Source organism: Rhinopithecus roxellana, chromosome 13 (assembly GCF_007565055.1).
Source record: "Rhinopithecus roxellana isolate Shanxi Qingling chromosome 13, ASM756505v1, whole genome shotgun sequence".
Lineage (NCBI taxonomy): Eukaryota > Metazoa > Chordata > Mammalia > Primates > Cercopithecidae > Rhinopithecus > Rhinopithecus roxellana.
The window spans coordinates 21,237,407-21,261,437 of NC_044561.1; the positions used below are offsets into that span (position 1 = coordinate 21,237,407).

At 57.5% G+C, this 24,031-nt stretch overlaps 3 protein-coding genes across 7 annotated transcripts in view; 1 reads left to right on the forward strand and 2 right to left on the reverse strand.

The window, feature by feature from the left end:
* Positions 1–1,619: 1,619 nt before the first annotated feature.
* RASL10A (RAS like family 10 member A) lies at positions 1,620–7,880 on the forward strand. 4 transcript variants are annotated; one of them, XM_010359321.2, is made up of 3 exons: positions 5,077–5,806; positions 6,860–6,984; positions 7,270–7,880. In XM_010359321.2, the coding sequence occupies exons 1-3, from the start codon at positions 5,588–5,590 to the stop codon at positions 7,535–7,537; spliced, it is 612 nt and encodes a 203-aa protein (XP_010357623.1). In that variant the 5' UTR covers positions 5,077–5,587; the 3' UTR covers positions 7,538–7,880. The 4 variants fall into 4 exon arrangements, with proteins under 4 accessions (XP_030769786.1, XP_010357623.1, XP_010357617.2 ...); XM_030913926.1 differs by lacking the exon at positions 5,077–5,806 and adding an exon at positions 1,620–1,977 and having other exon boundaries at positions 6,860–7,880; XM_010359315.2 differs by having other exon boundaries at positions 6,860–7,880.
* A 148-nt stretch (positions 7,881–8,028) lies between these two features.
* GAS2L1 (growth arrest specific 2 like 1) lies at positions 8,029–14,181 on the reverse strand. The gene is made up of 6 exons (XM_010359308.2): positions 13,628–14,181; positions 12,049–12,700; positions 10,263–10,370; positions 10,075–10,171; positions 9,813–9,984; positions 8,029–9,350 (listed from the first exon to the last, which is right to left on the reverse strand). Exons 2-6 carry the CDS (start codon positions 12,679–12,681, stop codon positions 8,315–8,317), a joined length of 2,046 nt encoding a protein of 681 aa, XP_010357610.1. The 5' UTR covers positions 12,682–12,700; positions 13,628–14,181; the 3' UTR covers positions 8,029–8,314.
* Positions 14,182–19,511: 5,330 nt separating this feature from the next.
* Positions 19,512–24,031, reverse strand: part of EWSR1 (EWS RNA binding protein 1) — a 32,498-nt gene continuing 27,978 nt past the window's right edge. For both annotated transcript variants that reach the window (XM_010359293.2, XM_010359287.2), the window contains exons 13-17: positions 22,278–22,400; positions 21,069–21,231; positions 20,626–20,723; positions 20,103–20,355; positions 19,512–19,902 (exon numbers count right to left, since the gene is read on the reverse strand). In XM_010359293.2, coding sequence (XP_010357595.1) covers positions 19,863–19,902; positions 20,103–20,355; positions 20,626–20,723; positions 21,069–21,231; positions 22,278–22,400 — 677 coding nt within the window. In that variant the 3' untranslated portion in view covers positions 19,512–19,862. The remainder of the gene's footprint in view (positions 19,903–20,102; positions 20,356–20,625; positions 20,724–21,068; positions 21,232–22,277; positions 22,401–24,031) is intronic.

Genomic DNA, 24,031 nt, shown 5'->3' on the forward strand with positions numbered 1-24,031 from the left:
GCTCACGCCTGTAATCCCAGCACTTTGGGAGGCCGAGGTGGGTGGATCACGTGAGGTCAGGAGTTTGAGACCAGCCTGGCCAACATGGTGAAACCCTGTCTCTACTAAAAATACAAAAGTTAGCCAGGTGTGGTGGCACACACCTGTAATCCCAGCTACTGGGGAGGCTGAGGCAGGAGAATTGCTTGAGCCCAGGAGGCAGAGGTTGCAGTGAGCCGAGATCATGCCAAAGCACTCTAGCCTGGCTGACAGAGCAAGAGACTCTGTCTCAAAAACAAAACAAAACAAAAATCAGCAGGGTGTGGTGGCAGGCACTTGTAGTCCCAGCTACTCAGGAAGCTGCGACAGGAGAATTGTTTCAACCCAGAGGCCAAGGTTTCAGTGAGCTGAGATCACGCCACTGCACTCTAACCTGGGCAACAGGGTGAGTCTCCATCTCAAAAAAAAATAAGAAAAAAGAAACCAAGAGCAGCCGGGCGTGGTGACTCACACCTGTAATCCCAGCACTTTGGGAGGCCCAGGCAGACTGATTGCTTGAGCCCAGGAGTTTGAGACGGGCAAAACCCTGTTTCTACAAAGAAATGCAAAAATTTAGCCAGGTGTGGTGGTGTGTGCCTGTGGTCCCAGCTACTCAGGGAGGATAAGGTGGGAGGATTGCTTGAGCCCTGGAAGTCAAGGCTGCAGTGAGCCATGTTTGTGCCTCTGCATTCCAGCCTGGACGACAGAATGAGACCCTGTTTCAAAAATAAATAAATAAATAATAAAAAGAAAAAAAACAAGAGCTAGATGCTGGATGTATTCATGCCACTGGGTGTCACTTCTTCCAGGCCCTCAGCTGACATAGCTAGAAAATATATGTGTCTCTTTACCCACGTATACACACATATGCCTCCATTATGTTTTGTATTTGTAGCCATTTACATATAAAAATGGAAGTTTATATGTACAAATTTTATCTCCCCAAACTTAACCGGTTGTCTTGGTTTTTCTCTTTGTATCATCTCATTGCATCCTACAGCTCAGTGAAGTCTGGAAAATTAATATTCCCTTCACAGAGAAAGAAGCTGAGAAGAAGAGGTAGTTTTTGGTTTTTTGTTTTTTGTTTTTTTGAGGTAGGGTCTTGCTCTGTCGCCCAGGCTGGTGTACAGTGGTATGATCATGGCTCACTGTAGCCTCGACCTCCAGGGCTCAAGTGATCCTCCCACCTCAGCTTCCAAGTAGCTGGGACCACGTGTGTGCACCACCACACCCAGCTAATTTATTCATATATATATATAAAATTTATTTATATTTATATTTATTTATTTTGAGATGGAGTCTCACCCTGTCACCCAAGCTGGAGTGCAGTGGCGTGATCTTGGCTCACTGCAACCTCCGCCTCCCGGGTTCAAGCGATTCTCCTGCCTCAGCCTCCAGAGTAGCTGGGACTACAGGCCCCTGCCATCATGCCTGGCTAATTTTTGTATTTTTAATAGAGATGGGGTTTTGCCATGTTGGCCAGGCTTGTCTCAAATGCCTGACCTCTTGATCCCCCTGCCTCGGCCTCCCAAAATGCTGGGATTACAGGCACGAGCCGCTGCACCTGGCCAATTTTAAAAATTTTTTATAGAGATGGGGTCTCACTATGTTGCCCAGGCTGGTCTGGAACTCCTGGGCTCAAGCGATCCTCCCGCCTTGGCCTCCCCAAGGTGCTGGAATTACAGGTGTCAGACACTACCCCAGTCCGAGGTGCAGAGAATGTAAGTAACTTGCACAGATGACACAGTCCTGGAAGGAGGTTTCAAACCCAAGAGAAGAAACTTTCAGAGATTTGGAAGCCCGGCCCTGCCCAGCCTCCTTGTATCCTGATGGCTAGAAGACCAGCCCAGCCCTCAAGAGGCTGCCTGGCTGTGATCAGTGAGAGTCATCATGAGGATGTCCCCCCACTACACCCCCAAGCATGTGAGCTGTGGAGGATCCCCCCATTTGTGGCTCCAGGTGAGTTACTGGTGGTGTGGAGCCATGATTCATGGCCAGGACAGACCATAATTAGTGGTCACTGGTGTGGCCCAGCAAAGGAGTCCAGAACAAACACCCCCTGGGAGCTGGATGAAGTCTGGGGTGCCTGACTCCAGGGATGGACCGGAATCAGGCCCAGCTGGGAAGAAGCACATGGGTGAAGGCCAGGTGGCTGGTGTTAGGAGCCTGTGGGCAATGAACTGGAGAAAGTAGAATTTCCCACCTGGTGCCTGCCCCTGCCCAGCCCTCCCCACCATCTGTGGCTTGATCCTTTGGGGCTCAGTATAAGCCCCTCAACTGCTGCTGGGCTGGTGCTTCCGCTAGGCCTCCTCATCTCCCCAGGCCTGAACCAGCCCAGAGCGCCTGTCTTCACCTGTCCCTGCCTAGCTGCGTGTGTCTCTTTCTCCCCGCCACAGAGGGTAGGCAGGACCACTTTGGCCACTGTGTGCCTAGTGCCAGTCTCCTCTGCTGAAGGAGCAGATGCGTGCATGGTTGGCAGGTGGTCCCTGGAGCCCTGGATAGGGGCGTTCAAAGAGTGCCCGGGAGGCCCCTGGGGAATAGGGATTGGAGGGGGGCAGCAGGCAGAAGCCCCGCAGCCTTTCCTTGGGGAAGGAGTGAGGGGACTGATGAGAGAACCCTGAAATCCACATCCCAGGTAGACAGGCAGCTTGAGCCCCTCAGCCTGCTGGTCTTTGGGAAACCTGGCACAGGGCTGCACACTCCCATTAGGGTTCAGCTCAGCCACTGTGGATGGGGGGGCTCCACGAGGCCTAGAGGCCTCCCCCAAGCCCCTCCCCACAGGGGGCTGAGTGGTCACTGGGGGTTGAGCTCCAGTTGAGCACTTCCTGAGAACGCTCTGGGTCCAGATGAAGCCAGGCTTCTCAGAAAGCCGGACTCTGGAACCCAAGAGCCTGGGTTCCGGCCCCTGTGCTGCCATTTTCCAGCTGGGCAACTGTGGCCCAATCATGGCATCCCTGGGAGCGTCAGTGAGTGCGAGGCTGTGGGTCAGGCTTGGCACATCGCAGGCCCTTGATAAAGGGACACTGCTGCTAGGAACACTTCTGTGAGAGTCTTCTAGGGAACATGGTACGCTGTGGGGTTTACAGGGCTTCGTGGGAGCCTCAGGATGTTCCCAGTCCACAGTGCCCCTTCCCCTTGCCATCCAAAAACACACACTGGGAGCCAGAGATGCCTCACACACAGCTCTGTTTGCTGTGTCAGAAGGAGAAGCAAGGAAGGTTTTCCAGAGAAAGAATACCCAGGGGTGGGCGGGAGTGCGCCTAGCATTGAGAAGAGCTTACAAAAGACTGTCCTAGCCAGGCACGGTGGCTCATGCCTGAAACCCCAGCACTTTGGGAGGCTGAGGCGGTTGGATCACCTGAGGTCAGCAGTTCGAGACCAGCCTGACCAATATGGTGAAACCCTGTCTCTACTAAAAAATACAAAAATTAGCCAGGGGTGGTGGTGTGTGCCTGTAGTCCCAGCTACTCTAGAGGCTGAGACAGGAGAATTGCTTGAACCCAGGGGGTTGAGGATGCAGTGAGCTATGATGACACCACTTCACTCCAACTTGGGTGACAGAGCAAGACCTTATCTCAAACAACAACAAAACCCAGAAGTCTGAAGTTACAATGTGAAAGAGGACATCAAATGAAAGGAAAAATCATGGTAGGAAAGATGAAGGCAGCAGTCCCCACTCACTGAGGTAGAAGACCTGGAACACTGGACAGAGGTGGTTCTGAGCGCCCTAGTGGCTGAGGAGAGGAGTGAAAGCAGACCCCAGCCCCTGATCCAGCATGAGAGGATGAAAGCACAGCCACTGTTCTGGAGACACTTTCTGGTTGTCATCATGGACAGGCTCCCTGGAGGATGTGCCTCCTCCCGCTTCAGGATTTAGCTCTTCTACTTCCCCTGGGCTGGGGTGGGTACATTGTCTGTGCTTTGACAGTCCCTAGATCTCATGTGTTCTAGAACCCTCTCTCCCAAAGCAGAACTTTTTTTTGTTGTTGTTTTCTTTTTAAATCCATTTCAGCCTCCTGACAAGCAATAAGATATGGAATATTTGTTGAGGGGATGAATAAATGAACTCCTTAGTCAGTGCAGAGGTATCTATGCATTGCGGCCATTTCTTGAGCATTGTCACGTGCAGGTCAGAGATGTGGGAGCCCCACACAGCAGGGAGGAGAGCAGAGGCGGAGGATGGGGGGCTGGGCTAACCCAGGCTTTCCAAGCTGTGATGGGGCAGGAGCTTCTCCACTAGCTCCAGGAAGGGGGAACTTGGGCTCTGGGCGCCTGTTTTGAAGAGGTTGCACCCCTTTGAGGGGACCTACGGGTTGCAACTCACGCAGGAAACGTGACCTTATCAGGGCGGTGGAGTGGGCCAATTTCTGGATCTTTATCTATTTAGTCACCTCCAGCCTTGTTGGGACAGGGATCTGGGGCTAAGCTGCTGTGGTCTTGGCACCCTCTGTCCCCACTTCCCCTCGAGGATGGCCGTTTGAATATTGTCTAGTGTGGGCCATTTACCCCCGTGGGCAGGAGGAAGGTAGGAGGGACCTCAGAGGAGACTTCAAGGGCCCCCCCACTGCCCTTCTAACCTTGCAGATTCCCCTCTGGGGCCTGTTTCCTCCTCTCTCAACCAGCGATGCCAGGCCGAGACTCGGTTCGAGGATCACGTAGGTAATAGCTTCGTAAAGGGCCTGGCACATAGTAGGCTCTCAAGAAAAGGTCGGAGCCTCTTGAGGAGTCTGCCTGTGATGGATGCGGAGCACAGACCCAGCGCAGTGCGGCGATTCGCCCAAGGTCACACAGCCGCCCCCCCAATTCGGACCCCGGGCGGCCTGACTCCGGGGGCTGGGGCTTGTCGGGTGCCAGCGTGGGGGCGAGCAGTGTTTGGAAGAGCGGCCGCGGCCGTGGGTGGGAAGGGGCTTCTATTCTGGAGCGGGTGAGAGGAGCGGGACACGCGGAGGGGGTAAGAAAGGGGTGGGCTCTCTCCGGGATCTGTCCCCCAGTCACCTTCCTGCAACCCTTCCTGGGAGGGGCGTTTTGGGCGGTGGGGGAAGGTGGGAGGGGCGGGCGGTTACCTCATCGCCGCCTCCGGGAGGCCCCGCTCGCTGGCGCCGCCGGCTGGGGCGGCGACTCCAGGCGCGGAAGCGAGAGAAGGACGGAGGCACAGAGGCTCCGGGAGGCAGTGCTGCCCCCCGCGCCCCGCACCGCTGCGGGACCCGCGCTGCGAGGGGGGCGGACTTCGGGGCCCGGCGCGGCCGCCGGCGCCTGGGTTGGCGCTGCGGGGCGGAGGCGGTGTCTGAGCGCCGCTCCGGGTCTGCGCTCTCCTCCCGGGCTTCGGCACCCGCCCGAGCCGCTCGCGCGTCCGCCACCTGTCTGCCCACTCCGTTGTCTGTCCGTTCTCCCGCCGCCAGCTCCGGCCTCGGGCCTGCCCTCTCCGGTCTCTGTGTTCCGGGGTCGACGAGAAGCGCGGCGGGGCCGAGGCGCACCGGGCAGGGCGCGCAGGGCGCACGGCCGGGGGGCGCACGGCGCGGCGCCGGTCCATGAGGCTTTCCAGAGCGGAGAGCGGCAGCGCCGGCCGGCCATGGGGGGCAGCCTGCGGGTGGCCGTTCTAGGCGCCCCGGGCGTGGGCAAGACGGCCATCATCCGCCAGTTCCTGTTCGGTGACTACCCCGAGCGCCACCGGCCCACGGACGGGCCGCGCCTCTACCGACCCGCGGTGCTGCTCGACGGCGCCGTCTACGACTTAAGCATCCGCGACGGCGACGTCGCTGGCCCCGGCTCGAGCCCTGGGGGTCCGGAGGTAGCGGCTCGAGGAGCGAGCAGGAGCGTGTGACAGCGTGAGGGGTGTGCGTGCTCGGTGCACACGTGCGTGTCCGCGTGGAGGCCTCGGGCGCCTGGCTGTGCTCCGGGATGGAGGGATGTGTGTGCTTTCTGGGATACTTGCGTTTCAGCCCTTCCCGCCGACATGGAAACTCCCAAGCCCAGGCTGGAGACCTGGCGATTTTGCCCAGGGGCGTTCCCTTGCTCCTGTGAGCGCCTCCATCTTTGCCTGCCTTGGCTGGGGGGTGTGGAGCAGCTCGTGGTGGTGCATAGCGGTGCCTTTCCGCGAGTGTGGTGTTTTGTGTTTGGGGCCTTGAGCAGAGCTACAATGGGAGAGACTGGGGTCAGGAGTAGGGGTGTATTTACTACGGAGGCTGGTGGAGGGGTTTATTCTCTGCCCCCTCATTCCTGTGCCCTGGAGCGAAGGCTCGTTTAGTAATTTGTGCAAAGTAAAGGACAGACCTCCGACCCTAGAGCAGTGAAGAAGAAAGCAGACAGGATTAAGCAGGGCTTCCTGGAGGGGGTGCCATTTGAGCTGAACCTGGAAGAACGAGTGAAGTTCTGAGTAAAGGGAGTGGCAAAAGCATAGCAGGTGGAAAGACCAGCAGGTGCTTACGCCAGGGATATAAACGGTTACAGCTGACAACGTGGGGGGCGTGGTGGACCACGGGGCTGCGGGCGGCCACGGGCTTTGGAATTAGTCTTAGAGGCAGTGGTAAGTACTGAAGGCATCTAGGGAGGAGAGTGGCCTGAGCCGAGTTGGGGAAAGCTGAAAAGAAGATTCTGGGTAAACAGAGGGAAGACCAAGGATGAAGGAGAGTGGCTGACAGGCTCCAGGCACGATTTGGAAAATTTTATCCTGGTGGTCATGAGGAGACAGGGCCCAGAAAACTTGGGGGAGGGGCGCAGAGATCTGGATGGGGGTGATGCTGGCCTGAGGATGAACTAGGTTTAGCGTCCAGGCCCCTGCAGAGGGTTCGAGAGCGGGAGAGTGGAAAAGAGGCTTCCGCAAACCCTGGCCTCCTGTCCCCAGGAGTGGCCAGACCCTAAGGACTGGAGCTTGCAGGACACGGACGCCTTCGTGCTCGTCTACGACATCTGCAGCCCGGACAGTTTCGACTACGTGAAGGCCCTGCGGCAGCGCATCGCGGAGACCAGGTGGGGGCGCGGCAGGTCTGGCGGTGGGGAGCCAGGGCAAATCTGGCCCGGTGTTTGCCTGAGGGGAGTGTGTAGGGTCTCCCAACGTCGTGGGCCGGGTCTTAGGCCTTCGCCCATGGGAAGGTCTTCGCTGTGTGTGCTCTTTTGCCCACATGGGCCTGGAGTTCGGTGGGAAGGGCCTCTGGCTGTAGGAAGGGAATGCGCCTGCGTGTGTATACCCACTGGGGGAATTCTCCGGCCGTGGGGTCCCCGGCACCGCGTCTCTCATCTCCATTCGGCCCCCAGGCCGGCGGGCGCGCCCGAAGCGCCCATCCTCGTGGTAGGCAACAAGCGAGACAGGCAGCGGCTGCGCTTCGGACCGCGGCGCGCGCTGGCCGCCCTGGTGCGCAGGGGCTGGCGCTGCGGCTACCTCGAGTGCTCGGCCAAGTACAACTGGCACGTGCTGCGTCTCTTCCGTGAGCTGCTGCGCTGCGCTCTGGTGCGCGCGCGCCCTGCACACCCGGCCCTGCGCCTGCAGGGGGCGTTGCATCCAGCGCGCTGCAGCCTCATGTGACCCGATTGGACAGTGCCATCCATGGGCCCCACCTTGTGACTGGGACAACCAGGGACCTGGATTGGACAGGATCGCCCAACTTCACTGGGACTGGACAGGGCAGTCTCCGCCCTGATTGGATGAGGCCTAAGCGACGGGCCCCTTTTTGAACCTCATTGGACCCAACCAGGTCCCAAGCTCCATTGGAGATGACCAGTCCTTTCTGGGACCTCAGTGGGTCACAATCCCACTGGATGGAAAGGACTTGGCTATGAATTTGGAAACGCGAGGCCTGCTCCTGGAGCTTCACTGGACATATTCTTTGTGCCACTCCTATCGCAGGATAATAAACGGGAAAATAATTGAGTGCACCTGGGATTTCTGAGCTGGGCGGGATAACGCTTTAAGTCTAGAGGTCAGAGCTGCCAGGCTTGACCTCCAGGCAGTTAACTTCAGGGTCCTCGAAAAGGTCTGAATGGCCCCAACGCGGAGTCCCCAAGAAACAGACAGGTGGCTGGAGCAAAACTTTACTGTCAGAGGCTCTGCTGGGCCACAGGTCTTTAGGACACCGGGCTGGCCCGGCCTCCTCTAAGGCATTCAATAATATTAGTAATTAAATAGCAACGCTCATCCCCCAATCGGAATGTACAACAGAGGTCCCATTGTGCCATGTGGTTTCAAGGGGTCTGGTCCCATGAGGTCTGGTACTCGAGGCAGAGAGGGCTCCCTGATGCAGAGGGGTTAAGGCCACAAAGGAAAAGGAGAAGGGATGGGGTCTGGGGACAGTGAGCTGGTCCATCACATCCAAGAATCTGGCTCAGCCCTTGGGGTGACTGAGTGCAGGGCATGCCAGGTCCCAAGCTCTGCGGGTCCGGAGGGGCGGCGGGGGCCCCGAGGCGTGGGGATGCGTGAGGGTTTACGGTCTGGCTGTGTGTCCATCCGACCCCGTGCCCAGGTCCTCAAGGGTTCGGGGCCAGCCAGGGAGCTCCCAGGTGCATCTAGTGGCCCCCCCATGCCAGGGCAGGGGCTGCCTTCATCGGAAGAGCTGGAAAGGGCTTGGCTTCGCGGCCCAGGCAGGCCATTGGCCGTCCGGCCAGAGTCCCCAGGTTGGCCACATTTGCCACCCAGGACGCTGAGGGACGAAGAGGAGGAACTGGAGGAACAGTAGGCAGAGTCAGGAGCTGGAGGGTCAGGGGCCCGAGCTGGGTCAGGGGCTGGTCCAGTGGGGGTCACGCTAGCAACAGCCTCAAGGGCCCGGGCATTGGCCAGGAACTCCTCTTCCAGGCGCCGAAACAGCTGCTGCTCCTGCTGCGGGTCGAGCTGCAGGGGTGTGCGGAAGATGCTGGCCGGTGTGGTGCCCAACTCTGGACTGGGGCTGGAGACCCGGGAAAGCCGGGGTGCTGCAGGGCTGCGGGCACGGGGAGTCTGGGGGGTGGTCCTGCCCGAGCCCCCAGTGCCCCTGCCCCTTGGCACCCATGAGTGCTGCCCGTCTCGATCCCTGCGCACAAGCAGCACAGCCTGCTCCTCGCGGCTCTGGCTCCGGGCCCGCCGGGCAGGGCTGGGGGCTGACAGCTGGGCTCCCCTGCCTCCTGGGGCCCCCCGGGGCCGGCCCCGATCCAGCCGGTCTCGGGACTGGCTGCGCAGGGCAGGAGGCCGTCTCGGAGAGGCCGGGGTGCCTGTGGTCAGCCGCCGGCTGGGTCGCTCCCTCCGGGGGCCAGTGCCTGTGTCATCACTGCGGGTACCAAGGGGGCCGCTCTGGGCGGAGGAGGCTGAGGAGTCACTGTCCCCGGAGTAGCGGCGGGAGCGGGGATGGGGGGGCAGCTGATCCCGGGGCCTGGGGCAGGGGGACAAGAGAGACAGATGGGGTACCACGGAAGGACTGGCATGCAGAACAGGCAGGGAGAGGAACAGCAGGGTATGTGGCTGGTGGACGGGGCTGTCAGGGGCATCGGTCTGTCCTGGGGACTTCCAGGGAGAAGTGAGCAGCTTCCTCCAGCCACCCAGGGCCCCAAAAACCACAGAAAAAGAAGTTTCTGGGGCTCTAGACACCCCCCTTCCCAGGACCGGCCAGAGGAAGCAAGAGCTGGACTGGCTGCCGCCCAGCCACAGGGCCCGCCCCAGCTGTGTTGTTGGTTTGGTTGTGTTGCCATGGAGATGGGAAGCTAGGCCCGCCCCCACCCACGGGAACTTTTCCCAGGGTGTGAGTCACTCTGGCGCACAGGCAACCCGTCATGCAGGCTAGGGCTGACGCCCCCAACCCTCTGGACCCCTCACCCCTCGTCCTCCTGCATCTCACCTGGGCGGGGTCTCGGGCCCCTCCTTTGTGCTTCGTAAGCTAATGGCAGTCATCTCAGGTCGGGAGCCCCGGCGCTCACTCCCAGGAACTGGGCTAGCAGGGCGGGGACTGGGGGTGGGTGACACCCTCTGCGGAGAAAAGGTACGGACCCTCGGCTGGGGTGGGCGATGAGCTGCAGGGAGAGGACAGGCAGCATGTGAGGGACGTAGCCACACAAGCGAGTCCCCTGCCCATCTACCCCCAGCCCCACCCCGGCACTGACCGGTGGAGGAGCAGCGGCAGGGGTCGTGCTTGTCCAGGTAATGCTCCAGCGTGTCCCAGCCACCACCCACTCGCACCATCACGTGGCTCCTCAGCACCTGCAGGCGTGGGCAGGTCATGGCTGTGCCCCAGGCACCCGGCAGCCCACCACCTTGGCTGCTGCCCACTAGAGCGGCCCCTGGCCCTTACCCGCACAAAGATGAGCAGGCTCGAGTCCCCCACACGGTACTTCCCCTCTGAGACCTTGATCATGGGGAACTGGTCGGGGCAGGTGCAGTGGCCCAGGATCTCCCTCACCTGAGGCCAGAGAGAGGGTAGGGGTCAGAAGTCAAGTCCTCTTCCTGGGGCTTAATGTCAGCCATTCCAGGGTCAGGAGGAAGTCAGACCTTCCAGGGAAGTGGATGGAGGCCGTGTTACCCCAGATGGGGTACAGCTTCCACACATGACCTTTCTTTTCTTTTCTTTTTTTTTTTTTTTGAGACGGAGTTTCACTCGTTGCCCAGGCTGGAGTGCAACGGCGTGATCTCTGCTCACTGCAACCTCTGCCTTCCAGGTTCCAGCAATTCCCCTGCCACAGCCTCCCGAGCGGCTGGGATTACAGACATGTGCTACCACGCCTGGCTAATTTTGTATTTTTAGTAGAGATGGGGTTTCTCCATGTTGGCCAGGCTGGTCTCGAACTCCAGACCTCAGGTGATCCACCCACCTCGGCCTCCCAAAGTGCTGGATTACAGGCGTGAGCCACCACGCCCGGCCCACACATGACCTTTTACCAGCTCCCCCTTCTTGGCTCTCTGGGCCCAGGGAGCTCCCAGGATGAGATGATGGGGCTGTGGTCACACCATGGTCTGAGACCCTGTGAGGAACATCCCACAGCTCCTAGAGCTGGGGAAGCCCCAGAGCCTGTCCTCACTCCCCCTTCATCCACTTCCCAGACAAGAAGGCTGGGGCCCACAGGAAGGCCAGGCGGGCTATAGGACACAGGCGCAGGGGGTCCCATGCCCTTGGGTGGGCACTGATGCTGAGGGGTACCACAGACACGTGGGACACACAGGCCACTGGCTAGGTGAGCACGCACCACATACAGCCCCCCACCAGAGCCAGAGCTGCCAAGCTGGCTATGTGGGCGGCCCTGCCCGCCTCCCTGCCCACAGCGGCAGTGGTGCTGCCAGAGGAAATAAGCAGGTGGAGCCTTGAGTGACCCTGGCCCAGGACAGGGGGTGGGGCCCCCCAGGCTCTGCCCACTGCCATCCGCTATCCGCCTCCCAGGCAGGCACATTGTAGTCCTGACCTTCCGATAAGAAGGAAACTCTTGGTCCAGCCCTCGGGGGTGGCAGGGGCCACCCACATCCTGGGAGAGGAGAGAGTTGGGGGCAGGGCCTGGCATCTTCTATGCTTAGAGTCCTGCAGCTCCAAACAGGATCCCCATCCCAGCAACAGCAGCAACCCAGCTAGGCTTCCCAAGGGTGCCTGGGGAGTGGGGAGACCTGCAGAGCCCCCTGGGGTACCTACTGTGTGGTAGGCACCTTGCCCAGGGCTTATTCCATGCCTCATCTCAACTGAGCATCACAGCACTCACTCAACCTCGAGCCTCCCTGAGGTTCTGGGCACATCTGCCTAAGACTAAGTGCAGGGAGGGCACAGAGGAGGCACCCCAATCATGCAGTCCCCCAGAAGGAATGCACAAGCTCAGTTGAGGCACAGTTAGCACACAAAGTGAGGGAGGATCGTGCCAGGAGCCCGCATCCTGTCCCAGGCCCGGCTGGGCTGCGTCATCTCCCCAGCACCTCCCTCTCTGTGGGCTACCCATTTCCTTGGGGTCAGGTATACAGTCCTTGATTTGGTGCTCAACATGTGCACTCTTTTTGTGGGGCAGGCTGTTCTGCAGATAGGGTGGACCCTGGGAGGTTCGGGGACAGATAGCAGGCACTAGCTGTGCTGTCGGGTCTCTGGCGCCTGGTGCTGGGGGACTCACCAGCTCATCGAGGTTGCGCAGGTCGCTGGGTGTCATGCGGGGGCCACGGGCAGGAGTCCCTGGTGCAGGGGTGGTTTCAGTGGTGTCCTCCCCAGCAGCAGGGGCGTTGGGGGCTGGGGGTGCAGCACGCAGCTCCCGCTCAATCTCCTGCTCGAACTGCACGAGGCGTGGGGCGAGCAGGCCCAGGCGGGCCCCACGCCGTGCCACCTCCAGCAGGCACAGTACCACGCTCTTCTCGTTCTTGCGAAGCACCAGGTCCTCAGTCTCAAACATGAGCACCTCCGGCACACCCAGCTCCGTGCGGCACCAGCCGATGAAGGTGGCCACGTTGTCGCGGGCCATGAAGGAGCCAGGCACTACACTGTGCGCCTGGAAGGCCACACCTCGGGCCGGTCGGGCAGCTGCCAATGCACGGGCAGCCTCGGTCACGGCATTGGCATGTTGGCACAGGGTCGTGCCCGTGGCCAGCCCGGTCAGGAAGCCATCACCACCACCCGGGAGACCCAGGCCGTACAAGGCATTGAGCCACTCGGCCAGGTCCTCCTTCATGGCCTCCACGTAGGCCTCACTGGAGCGAAACGGCCGCACGCTCTTGGCCGCCGAGCCCGCGATGCCCGCCACCGGGTCTGCCATGCCCTGACCGGCCGAGTCACTGTGGGCAGGAATACAGGTCAGGATCGCTGTGGGGACCCAGTAAGGGCTCAGTACAAACTAAGCTGCTGGCCACCTGCACCAGTCTGTCACTCAGGCCAAATGCCTGGTTTACATGTTGGCTCTGGGAAATGTCGGTGCTCCGTTTCCTCATCTGCGAAATGGGTACAGTAACATTCCCTGCCTCGTGGGACTCTATGGGATAATTTTTATAAACTTAGGGTCCATTAAGTGTTTGCTGTGTGACTTTCTGGGGTACAAACTGGGGCTTGGCTGGGGCCTCCCTCTCAGGCAGGGAGGTGCCCATTGTGAAGGGCTGGGACCTAGAGAAGTGAAGGCAAAGGCTAGGGCCCCCAGAGGACACGAATGGAACCCAGGTCCTGACCTCAGAGTGGGTTATGTGCATGGCTCAGGGCTGGTGCCCACCCCACGTCCTGCGGGAAGGTCCCCGCGCCTTCCTTGGCCCCCCTTCCATAAGGGCTGTGCCATCATTAACAACGACATAGCAGCAGCAATAGTGTAACAGCACGACCGCGCTAGGGCTGAGCGGGCGGAGGCATTATCTCCATTTTACAGATGAGGAAACTGAGGCGCAGAAAGGGCCCAGCTCGTGAAGGTCGCGGAGCTGTGGGTGGAGGAGCCCGGGCGTCCAGGCGGCGCAGCGTGGCCGGTCTCGGTGATCCGGGGCCAGGGCCAGGCCCCGCCTCCTCCAAGAAGCCTCCCTAGCGCCCCAGGCCGGTGCCAGCGGGGCCAGGACTCAGAGCGGCCTCCACAGGCCCCGCCGGTGCTCGGGCCTGGGCCCAGAGAGGGCGCGGGGCCGCCCAAGGTCACACAGCCCCGGGGAACAGAGGCCGCGGACGTCGGTTCCCGGCCCTCCGCCCCCGTCCATGCGCACCAGGCAGGGAGTGCTGGGGGTCTCCGCGCTCACCTGGCTCATCCCGCGGCTCCAGGGAGCATCGCCCCGGCGGGGGCCGGAGCCGGGCCGGGCCCGCCGCAGGGAGGCGCCGCCCGAGCCGCAGCTCGATCTGTCCCGCGCCGCGGCCTCCTCCTCGCCACCGTCTCCGCCCCGCCTCCCTGGAATTCGGATCCGGCCCGGAGGGGGCGGGCGGGGCTGCGCGCTCTTAAAGGGGCAGCCCCTTTCCCGAGCCGGCGGGGCAGATAGGGGAAGAGCTGGGGTCTTCCCACGCGATCGGGCCAGGAATCCTGGGTCTTCAAGCGCTCTCGACGCAGAGGGCCCCAGGGTCCCCAGACAACTGCGACCGGCCCAGGCGCCCCACCCCCACCCAGCCTAGTACCCGGGGCCCCGTCCAACCTCTTTGATCCCCTGGGGAGGAGGTTGGGACCTTTTAATCCTCCGCCTCCCCGTACGGTGGGCTCCCTGGGCTGGCGCACAGCACGGCCTGTTCCCAAGATGAAGTCAGGAAGCGATAGCGGCTGGGGGCTGCAAAGTCACCTCCTCCCGGGTGGACCTCCCCTGGCCAGATAACCGGCACCGCCGCGGGGAGGGGAGGATGGCCCTGGTGACTGAGGGCTCCTTCTGCTCACGGAATGCTCCGTTTTGACCTTGAGATGAGGGGAACCGGTTTTACAGATGAGGATACTGAGGCTTAGAGAAGTAGGCAGATGGCCAAAGCCAGAGTTCCGCACAGAACAGGGGACTGGGGCATCGGAGGCCGGCCGGACACGGGAGAGTTAAGCTCCGCTAGGCTCTTTTTAAACTGCAGAGGACAGACCGCCGGGATCAGCGGGAAATCCTGCCCCCTGCTGCTGCCGGCTGGGTTGGGCGGGATGCCGGGCGGGTCTGGGCGGCAGCCATGCTACACGGGCGGGGCCGGCCTGCAGGGAAGCGCCGCCGACCACAGCCAGGCTCAGAGCTCCAATAAATCTCCTACTGTGTGCTACCAAGACTGCTCTGAGCCCTTGACCTGAATGGACTGGCGTGTCACCTCTGTGAGGGACACTCATGCCCAACTGGGGCACCGTCAGGAGAGCAGCTGATGGAGCCGGGATTTGAACATGACGATTATGGAGACGCCCTGGTCCACGGATCAGCAGCATTGGTTGAGCACCTATTGTGAGCCAGGCCTCTTGGCGCCAGGCACTCACAGACATCATCCCAGAGTCCTTGTGATTTTTTTTCTTTTCTTTTCTTTTTTGAGACAGTGTCTCACTCTGTCGCTTGCTCAGGCTGGAGTGCAGTGTCTAGATCTCGGCTCACTGCAACTTCCACCTCCCGGGTTCAAGCGATTCTTCTGTCTCAGCCTCCCGAGTAGCTGGGATTACAGGCGTGAGCCACCACATCCGGCTTTTTGTATTTTTAGTAGAGACGGGGGGTTTTACCATGTTGGCCAGGCTGGTCTCGAACTCCTGACCTCAGGTGATCCGCCCACCTCCCAAAGTGCTGGGATTATAGGCATGAGCTTGTGTGAATTTTTCAAAGGTGTTTTCTCACCTCAGTGCCTGGCATGGCACTTCCTCCAGTGAGGAATGCAGAAATTAGCAATCCTCAAGGCTGACACCTGCATGGCACCTACTGTGTGCTGGGTCTCTTTGGGCACTGGAAATCAACAGCAAAACAACAGGGAACCAAGCAGTGCCAGCTCTCAGGACCTGCTGTCCGAGTGGCAGGGAGGCAGCCCCAGGGCAGAGACAGGGATGAGGTGCAGGGGAGATGGGGAGGGAGCTGGGTGAGGGTGTGAGTGTGAGGGGGGCTGTAACTTAAAATCCCTCATCAGGAAAGGAGATGAGGGAGGAAGGTCGGGGGTATCTGGAGGGGGAGAGGGAAGGGTCAGTGCAAAGGCCCCAAAGTGTGCATGTGTCCAGCATGCTCAAGAAGACTGGGGAGGTGGGTGAGGGAAAAGGTAGAGAGATTAGAGAGACCCCAAGGTTGGTTAAGCAGGGCCTTGTGGGCTGTGCCTCTTTTGAAGGACATGGGAGCCATGGAATGATTTAGAGCAGGGGTGGTTGGTTTAGGTCTTAACATTCTCTGGGGCTGCTGTGGTCAGCCAAGGCAGGAGCTGGAGCCTCAGAGGAAACCAGGTGGTGAGAGGGTGCTGGATTCTGGCCGTATTGTGAGGGGAGAGCTGATGTGCTGGTGGATTGGTTGTGTGAGAACGGGGTCCAGGAGGACTCCCAGGGCTGAGCACTGGGAGGGCGGGGATGCTAACACCTGGGGAGGGGAGGGCTGCTGGAGGTGGAGGAGGGTTGTAGGTTTGGGGTGGGGGTGAATCTGTGTGGACACTTAACAGTTTCATCTTCAAAATACCCCGATGAGCTATGATACTCTTAGGTGTTCTCATTTTACAATTTGGGGAAATTGAGGCCCAGAGAAGTCATGGGATGTGTGTAACCAGCAGCTGTGCAGGAATTTGACTCCTGCTTATACCCACCTTGCTCCATTTTGGGGCTGTGGACACAGGTGAAGTTGGACTGAACCCAGGCTCTGTCATTGGTCATTAGATGGGATAGTGAAGCTCCCTGAGCCTCAGTGGCACCATCTGTAGAATGGGACAGTAGTAGTAGTCACATCATGGGGTTGTGAAAAATAATGCCACTACCCAACTCAGTGTGGCCTGGCTCAGCATGTCCACTTCTCTGGGGAGGAGGGATTATAAAGAGATTCCTTCCTCCCGCTGTGGCCGGTGATAAGAGGCCTGTTCTAGACCACAGCCTCCACCTGATTGTAGGACATGCAGTTGCTATGGTGCAGACTTCACTGGGGGGTCAGACCCCTGGCCCAGGGCATGGTGGACCCTAGCTTTGACCCCCTCTGTCATATGGTGGCCCAGGGCCCATGGGGCCACATCTGGGAAAGCTCAGCCTCTGCATGGTCTCCCTTGTTCCTTGCAGGACCAAGAGAAACCACAGAAACTGCTGGAGGGTTTGGGTTATAGGGACCCTAAGCCCATCTGTACAGATCCTTGAGGCCACCCCGCTCTGTGCACAGAATGCTGTGGCTCCCATATGGGCTCCTTCTGGCCTTTGACCAGAGGGTACATAGCCAGTTTCTTGCACCCACTGCTGGGTGCCAGCCAGCAGCCTGCTTGGCCTTGGTTGCCACTAGAGGTCAGACGATGGCTGTGGAGCTTTCAAGCAAAACTCGCATTGTGGGCTACAGCCCTGCTACCAGGCAGCTCCAGGAACCTCTGGTGCTGGTTGGATTAGAACTCCCAAGTTCTCCAGCCTGGACTGAGGCTCTGAGCACAGCCCAGGATGAGTGAGGGACTCACAGGAGGCTTCCGGCTGCTGTGTCCAGGTGTGGGCTCGGCTCCAATGACTGCGGCTGGTCAGCTCCTGCTCTGGCTGTGGGACAGGTGACCCCGAGCTGCCTCCAGTGCCCTCCACAAGAGAGATGCAAAATTGGAAAACCCAAGTGGGCTCTTTCCAACCTGCCTGTATCACAATGTCCTCACTGCCGGCCGTACGCCCAGCAGATCTGTCAGGAGTGGGGCAGGAGGGGACAGCATGAGGACCAGCTGTCGTCCGTCACAGACTACACTGTCGGCCCCACAGCTGCTGCTGCAGCCCTGTGCTCTTTCCTGTCGAGCAGGGCAGCCACTCCCTGCGGGCATAGATCAGTCTCCCCACGGACCCCACCACCTTTGCCCAGGCCTGTGCCGTGTGGCCTCGTGGGACCTCAAGTTTGTGTTGGAAACTTTTAGTCTAGGTGCTTTTGAGGAGTTTGAGCAGGGTGTGGGATAGATGCCAGCCTTTCGACCTGCTCTGCTGTCTGCCCTGCCCACCTCCTTCATGCCCTGGCACTAGCCAGCTTCATGCAGCCCTTTGAGACAGGCTCGGAATCCATGCTGCCTGAGGGCATCTGTGCCCAGAGCAGTCCAGAAGTTTCTTTGGACTGACAAAAATAGACCTATCTGCTGTAAACGTCTCTACCAGGGCTATTTAATGCCAATGACAAACCCCTCTCAAGGTAGGGACTAAGGGTACTCCTGGGGAGCCTATGCAATGCCAGAGTCTGACGGATGCTTGTGCAGCAGCAGCTTTCAGAGCAGGCTGCTTGTCTTCCCTTAGTGCTGGCAGCATGCGGGTCATGTCAGAGCACCCATCCTTTCAGAAGCAGGTGCCTGTGTACAGTGGGGTGGTGGGAGGGTGAGTGTGCGGGGTCTGGAGGGCAACGACCCTTAGCTCAACTCGGCCTCTCAATGGCAAGTCCTCCCTTGACCTCTCTATTCCCATCTCAGCTGAGTTGTGGCTGTCCTATGCTACCTGCCTTGAAGGTTATTAGGAATTAAACACATGGAGGTACTTAGTGCAATGCCTGGCATGACACAGGGGCCCAGTGATTCCCTAGTTAAGTTTGGGCCTCATAGGTGTGTGTGCACCTTGGCTCTGACACATCAAGGCTGAGGTGAGAGCGTCCTTGGCCCCTTGAGGAACAGTGCTGGACTGGCGAGCAAGGCAGAGCAGGGCAGCTGGGCTCCCAGGGGTCTTTTGAAGCATGGCAAGCATGCTTGGAGCCACCAAATGGTTTTGAGACTGGAGACGACCTCCTGTGTCTAGCTGGTTTGGGCCAAGTGTGGTGGCTCACGCCTATAATCCCAGCACTGGGAGGCCAAGGTGGGATGATCACTTGAGCCCAAGTTGAGTCCAGCCTGGGCAACCGTGAGACCTGATCTCTACAAAAGCATCAAAAAAATTAGCCGGGTGCTACACCTGTAGTCCCAGCTACTCGGGAGGCTGAGTTGGGAAGATCGCTTGAGCTCAGGAGTTGAAGCTATGATTGTGCCACTGCCCTCCAGCCTTGGTGACAGCAAGACCATCTCCAACAACAAAAAAAAACCACCACAAACCTTGGTCTGGCTTCTAAGGAAGGGCTGGAGACACTGAGGGGAAAAGCAGGGAACCCAGTGAGGTGATGTCATGGAGGTGGGGGGCTGTGGTGGTTTGCACTGTCCTGGATTTAGAAGAGAGCTAGGTTGGGGGCTGAGGTTTGAGAATGGGTCATGGATGACTCCAAGGTTTGGGGCAGTGTGTTTGCTGACCTGGGGTGTAGGGAGGATGCGGCAGGAGCAAGCCCTGCTCTACACCCATCATGCACCCAAACCGAGTTGCCCTAGGGAGAAAGGGCTGAAGCCAGAGTATGGGAAGGACAGCCAGGCAGTGTGGGGCAAGGGAACCCAATGCTAGCCTTGGGGCCGTCCTGCATTTAGGGATAGAAGAAAAAGGAAGCAATGAAGGAGATAGGAGAAAAAGAGAAGGAATGACCACTGAGTTGGCAACATTAGAAGTCGTGGGTGACTGAGAGGTGTTTTAGTGTGGGCAAAGAATGAAGTGGGTTCCAGAAAGGGGGGAGGTAGACATGGCTCTTTTCATGCGCTTCCTGTAGAAAGGGCCAGGAAGATGGTGTGGAGGGAGGTGTATGATGGCTGGTTAAGGGAGGGTTTTCCAAATGCAGAGAATCAAACACATACTAGCACAGGAAATGACCAGGGAAACCGCAGAGGTGTACGCAATACTTGTCCAGAAGTGCTGGGATGAGAGGGCCTGACCCAGTCCGCCTGAGGGATTGTCCCTCACCTGAGGGAACAGCTCCTTAGATGCTCCTAGAGCCTGATCCCACGGAAGGCGGTTATTTCCAGTTCTTCCTGTGCCTCCCTTACCTGGATCTCTCCTTGAACCTTTGGACACTAGTGGGTCTCTGAGGGTGCGTCAGGGTCAGAGTCTGTTTCCATGTCACAACCGCTTTAGATTTCACCTCACACGACCCCTGAAAGCACCCCTCTCCTGGGTGGGGTGGGAGCACGCTCCCAGCAGACACACAGTGACTGTGGAACAGAGGCCGAGAAGGATAACTGTTTATAAACATTTTGAATTTTATTTAAAAAAAAAAAAAAAATCACAACCATGAACATTGTTACAGTTAGAGGCCCTCTTGGTTCTCCACAATGATACTGAGCATGCTCACAAGGGGTTCCCATTGTTAAAGTCTTAAACAACCATTTTTAAAAGAAGGAAAAAAAACTCCGCACACTACCATTTAACTTGTTTTAATGTTTCTTCACAAATGGTGAAAAATACTAAAGTACAGACAAGGAATAATCATAATGTTGTGGCCAACATTATAAATATGGAATTATAAATTTAAAACATTTTCTGGTTTAAAAAATAAATCTGGTAGTCAATGCAGCTCTGCGGGGTCTCTGCATCTAGTAGGGCCGATCTCTGCGCTCCTGACGGTGCTCGCCTCTGCAAGGCAAAGAGGGCTCTTTGGTTAGAATGGGGAGGGGTGAGGAAGCCCTTCCAGAGGCCCCAGGTGCCCCTTCCTGACTCCTCCCAAGCACTGGCACAAGCTTCCTAGCGCCATGGGAACTTGCTCCAACCAAGCTGGGAGGGGCTGTCCTCTCACTGTGCCTGGTGGCCCACAGCTGCTTTTCACCAGCACTTACTTATCCATTTTTCCAGGTCCTCCACGTCCTCCTCTTCTTCCTCCCATCTGTTCCATCAAAGGTCCAGGGGGCCCCCCAGGGCCACCTCGTCTTCCTCCACCAAAGCCACCTCGGTCCATGCCCCGGCCACCACGGAAGCCACCTCTGTCTCCACCACGGCCACCTCTGAACATTCCACCAGGACCACCACGATCCATGAGGCCACCTCTTCCTCCCCGCATGCCACCAGGGCCACCTCTGCCACGATCACCACCTAAGGTGAGAAGAGCAGGGCGAAAGCAGTCAGTGGGTGGCTGCAGAGGCCCTGTGGACACTGGAAGCTGCTCTGCTTCCTTCTCTCACCGCAGAAACAAACCAGACACTTCACTCAATCTCAGCATCAGGCTGACAATTTAGAAATGACGACAGGACGACAACTCAAGGTTCTTAAGCAGACGGCAGCTGCAGTTTACCAAGCCCCACAGATAAGAAAAGACGTTTAGCATCAGGAAGCTGAGGGAACACTCATGAAACCTGCACCTACCCGGGGGTGGGAAGGGTGGCGGGAGGAAGCCTTCAGGCTTTGGGGCCTTACACTGGTTGCACTCTGTTCTCCAGGCGAAGTTCTGGTTTCCACAACCCCTGCATACAATTACATCAAATTACATCACAGCAGAAATCACCAATTGAACTAAGGAAGATAAACAAGGAAAGGTGGTGTGTGAACAGGTACACACTCACTATCAGGATCTATGTACACCCAGGTTTTAGGGCACAGCCTAAGGCAGCAGTGCGGCCACAACACAGGTCAAATCAATCTTCAGAAGGCTCTGAAGCATCCAGGGAATGGCTGACTAGTGCCCCTAACCAGCCATCAGGGTCATCATTCTGTTCCTCTAGACAGAGCCATCTGCTCTAGAGTGGGGATGGGGTGAGGGAAGGGTGGCTTCACTCGTAGGGTATCAATTTGCCAAGACAAGTACATACGGATTGGGACACTGCCAGTCTCCAGCTCGGTGCTGGACGTTTCCTCCTCCGGAGGGGTTCCCTCGGGAACCCCGGGGTCCTCTTGGAGGAAAGCCTCCTCTATCTCCTCCACGGCCTCCCATGCGACCCATGGGTCCCCCAGGACCTCCTGGGCCTCCTGGACCTACAACAAGAAACAGCAAATCATTTCTCTGTAGCACCAGATTTGCTATGGGAAATAAAAATCACTAAGTAACCCCACATATACCACTGTTGTTATTTCCCCATCACCCGTCCCATATGTTTCTGTGTGGCTCAGGCATCAGCCCCTTCCCTGTGAGGAGTGTGTTCCACGTCCTCTACAGGAAACAGCTCCAATTCTTTTTTTTTTTTGAGACGGAATCTGGCTCTGTCACCCAGGCTGGAGTGCAGTGGCGCAATCTCAGCTCACTGCAAGCTCCGTCTCCCAGGTTCATGCCATTCTCCTGTCTCAGCCTCCCGAGTAGCTGGGACTACAGGCGCCCACCATCACGCCCGGCTAATTTTTCTATTTTTAATACAGATGGGATTTCACTGTGTTAGCCAGGATGGTCTTGATCTCTTGACCTTGTGATCTGCCCGCCTTGGCCTCCCAAAGTGCTGGGATTACAGGCATGAGCCACTGTGCCCGGCCTTTTTTTTTTTTTTTTTTTTTTGAGATGGAGTCTTGCTCTGTTGCCCAGGCTGGAGTGCAGTGGAACAAGATCTTGGCTCACTGCAACCTCCACCTCCCAGATTCAAGCAATTCTCCTGCCTCAGTCTCCCAAGTAGCTGGGACTACAGGCATGCACCAACATGCCTGGCTAATTTTTCTGTTTTTAGTAGAGTTTCACCATGTTGGCCAGGGTGGTCTCAAACTCCTGACCTCAGGCGATCCGCCCGCCTCGGCCTCCCAAAGTGGTGGAATTACAGGCATGAGCCACCACACCCGGCCAAACTCCCACAATTCTATAAGAAGCAGGCATGTCTATACAGACACAACCAAAGCCAAATAAATGGCAGTCTGGAGTTGACAGGCAGTGTGGCTTCCAGCCTCCCATGTTCTTCTCCTCTTCCTTTTACGCCCACAAACGTTCAAAGTATTGACTCTACACACAATTTTATATTTCTTCACTCTAGTAATCAAGTTTCTCAAGGGTAGGGAGTATATTGAAAACCTTTTAATGCAACATAGGAGATCAGAGAAAGTACCTCCGCGGAGTGGTGGTGGCATCCCTCTGCCCTCACGGGGTGGCATACCCCCCCTCATACTGTTCATTGGAGGCTTCTTCCGAGCAAGAGAGACTTTAAGTTTGCTCCCTTGAAAATCTTTCCCTGGAATAAGACAACAAAACATCAATTACTCCCCTGTATTCCCTGTTCACCAACTCCACATCATCAAATGACCACTCCCAGATGCATTAGGTCTGCCCCTCCTGTAATCTTCTCTAAGATCTTTACTGACAAGGCCAGAAAAAGGCTTTTTTGAGATGGTGGTCTCACTCTGTTGCCCAGGCTGGAGTGCAGTGGCAAGGCTCACTGCAGCTTCAATCTCACAGGCTCAAGCAATCCTCCAAAGTAGCTAGGACTACAGGCATGCATCACCATGCCCGGATAATTTTACAAAATGTTTTGTAGAGGCAGTCTCTCGCTAGGTTGCCCAGGCTGGTGATGAACTCCTTGGTTCAAGCAATCCTCCTGCCTTGACCTCCTAAAGTGGTAGGATTATAGGCAAGAGCCATCGTGCCTGGCCAGAAAAAGGCCATACACTTAAATATACTTAAAAACCTCTCTGCAGCCTGGCCAACATGGTGAAACCCCATCTCTACTAAAAAATACAAAAGTTAGCTGGGCAGGGTGACATGCGCCTATAGTCCAGCAGCTACTTGAGTGGCTGAGGCACAAGATTCACTTGAACCTGGGAGGCGGAGGCTGCAGTAAGCTGAGACTGCTTGTGCCACTGCACTTCAGCCGAGTGACAAAGTGAGACTGGCTCAAAATATCAAAAACACAAGCAAAAAAATACTGTCTACCATAAGGAGGAAAATAAGCTGGTGGGAAGCTGATTGCATGGCGAAGAAAAGAGAACCAGGACTTGTTATTTGACACTTTCTTTGAGACAAGAGTCTTGCTGTTGTCCAGGCTAGAGTGCAGTGGTGCAATCTCAGTTCACTGCAGCTTCAAACTCCCCGGGCTCAAGTGATCCTCCCACCTCAGCCTCCTGAGTAGCTGGGACTATAGGTATAGGAGTGCGCCACAACACCTGGCTAATTTTTGTATTTTTTGTAGAGACAGGGTTGTGCCACGTTCCCCAGGCTGGTCTCAAGCCCCTGGATTCAGGGGATGCACCTACATTGGCCTCCCAAAGTGCTGGGATTACAGGTGCGAGCCACTGGACCTGTGGCCAAGTCGTTCAATGCTTTCAAGTTGGTTTTGTCTGAAGTGAAATCCCAGCATTAATGTCAAGGCCTTATTTAAATATATATATTTATCTATATGCAAATGTACACTGGCTAAGATGTTCTTTAGAAGGGTTTTCTGTACCTTCTGATAACCTGTGCTTAGAGAAGTGTTTGCCACTTTAAGCAAGGTTGATTTGTAATACTAAAGCCTGAAAATAAAGGGATCTCCAGGCCGGGCGCGGTGGCTCAAGCCTGTAATCCCAGCACTTTGGGAGGCTGAGACGGGCGGATCATGAGGTCAGGAGATCGAGACCATCCTGGCTAACACGGTGAAACCCCGTCTCTACTAAAAAAATACAAAAAAAAACTAGCCAGGCGAGGTGGCGGGCGTCTGTAGTCCCAGCTACTTGGGAGGCTGAGGCAGGAGAATGGCGTAAACCCGGGAGGCGGAGCTTGCAGTGAGCTGAGATCCGGCCACTGCACTCCAGCCTGGGCGACAGAGCGAGACTCCGTCTCAAAAAAAAAAAAAAAAAAAAAAAAAAAAAAGGGATCTCCAAATCCAGG

What these genes read in the sequence shown, in the direction of transcription:
- RASL10A (XM_010359315.2), top strand. Translation starts at nt 5,588, where the DNA reads ATGGGGGGCAGCCTGCGGGTGGCCGTTCTAGGCGCCCCGGGCGTGGGC. An exon ending in CGAGCCCTGGGGGTCCGGAG is followed by an intron (nt 5,807 to 6,859) that starts GTAGCGGCTCGA and finishes TCCTGTCCCCAG; the next exon opens with GAGTGGCCAGACCCTAAGGA.
- GAS2L1 (XM_010359308.2), bottom strand. Translation starts at nt 12,681, where the DNA reads ATGGCAGACCCGGTGGCGGGCATCGCGGGCTCGGCGGCCAAGAGCGTG. An exon ending in TGCGCAACCTCGATGAGCTG is followed by an intron (nt 10,371 to 12,048) that starts GTGAGTCCCCCA and finishes CTCTGGCCTCAG; the next exon opens with GTGAGGGAGATCCTGGGCCA. An exon ending in GGGCCCGAGACCCCGCCCAG is followed by an intron (nt 9,351 to 9,812) that starts GTGAGATGCAGG and finishes CCCCTGCCCCAG; the next exon opens with GCCCCGGGATCAGCTGCCCC.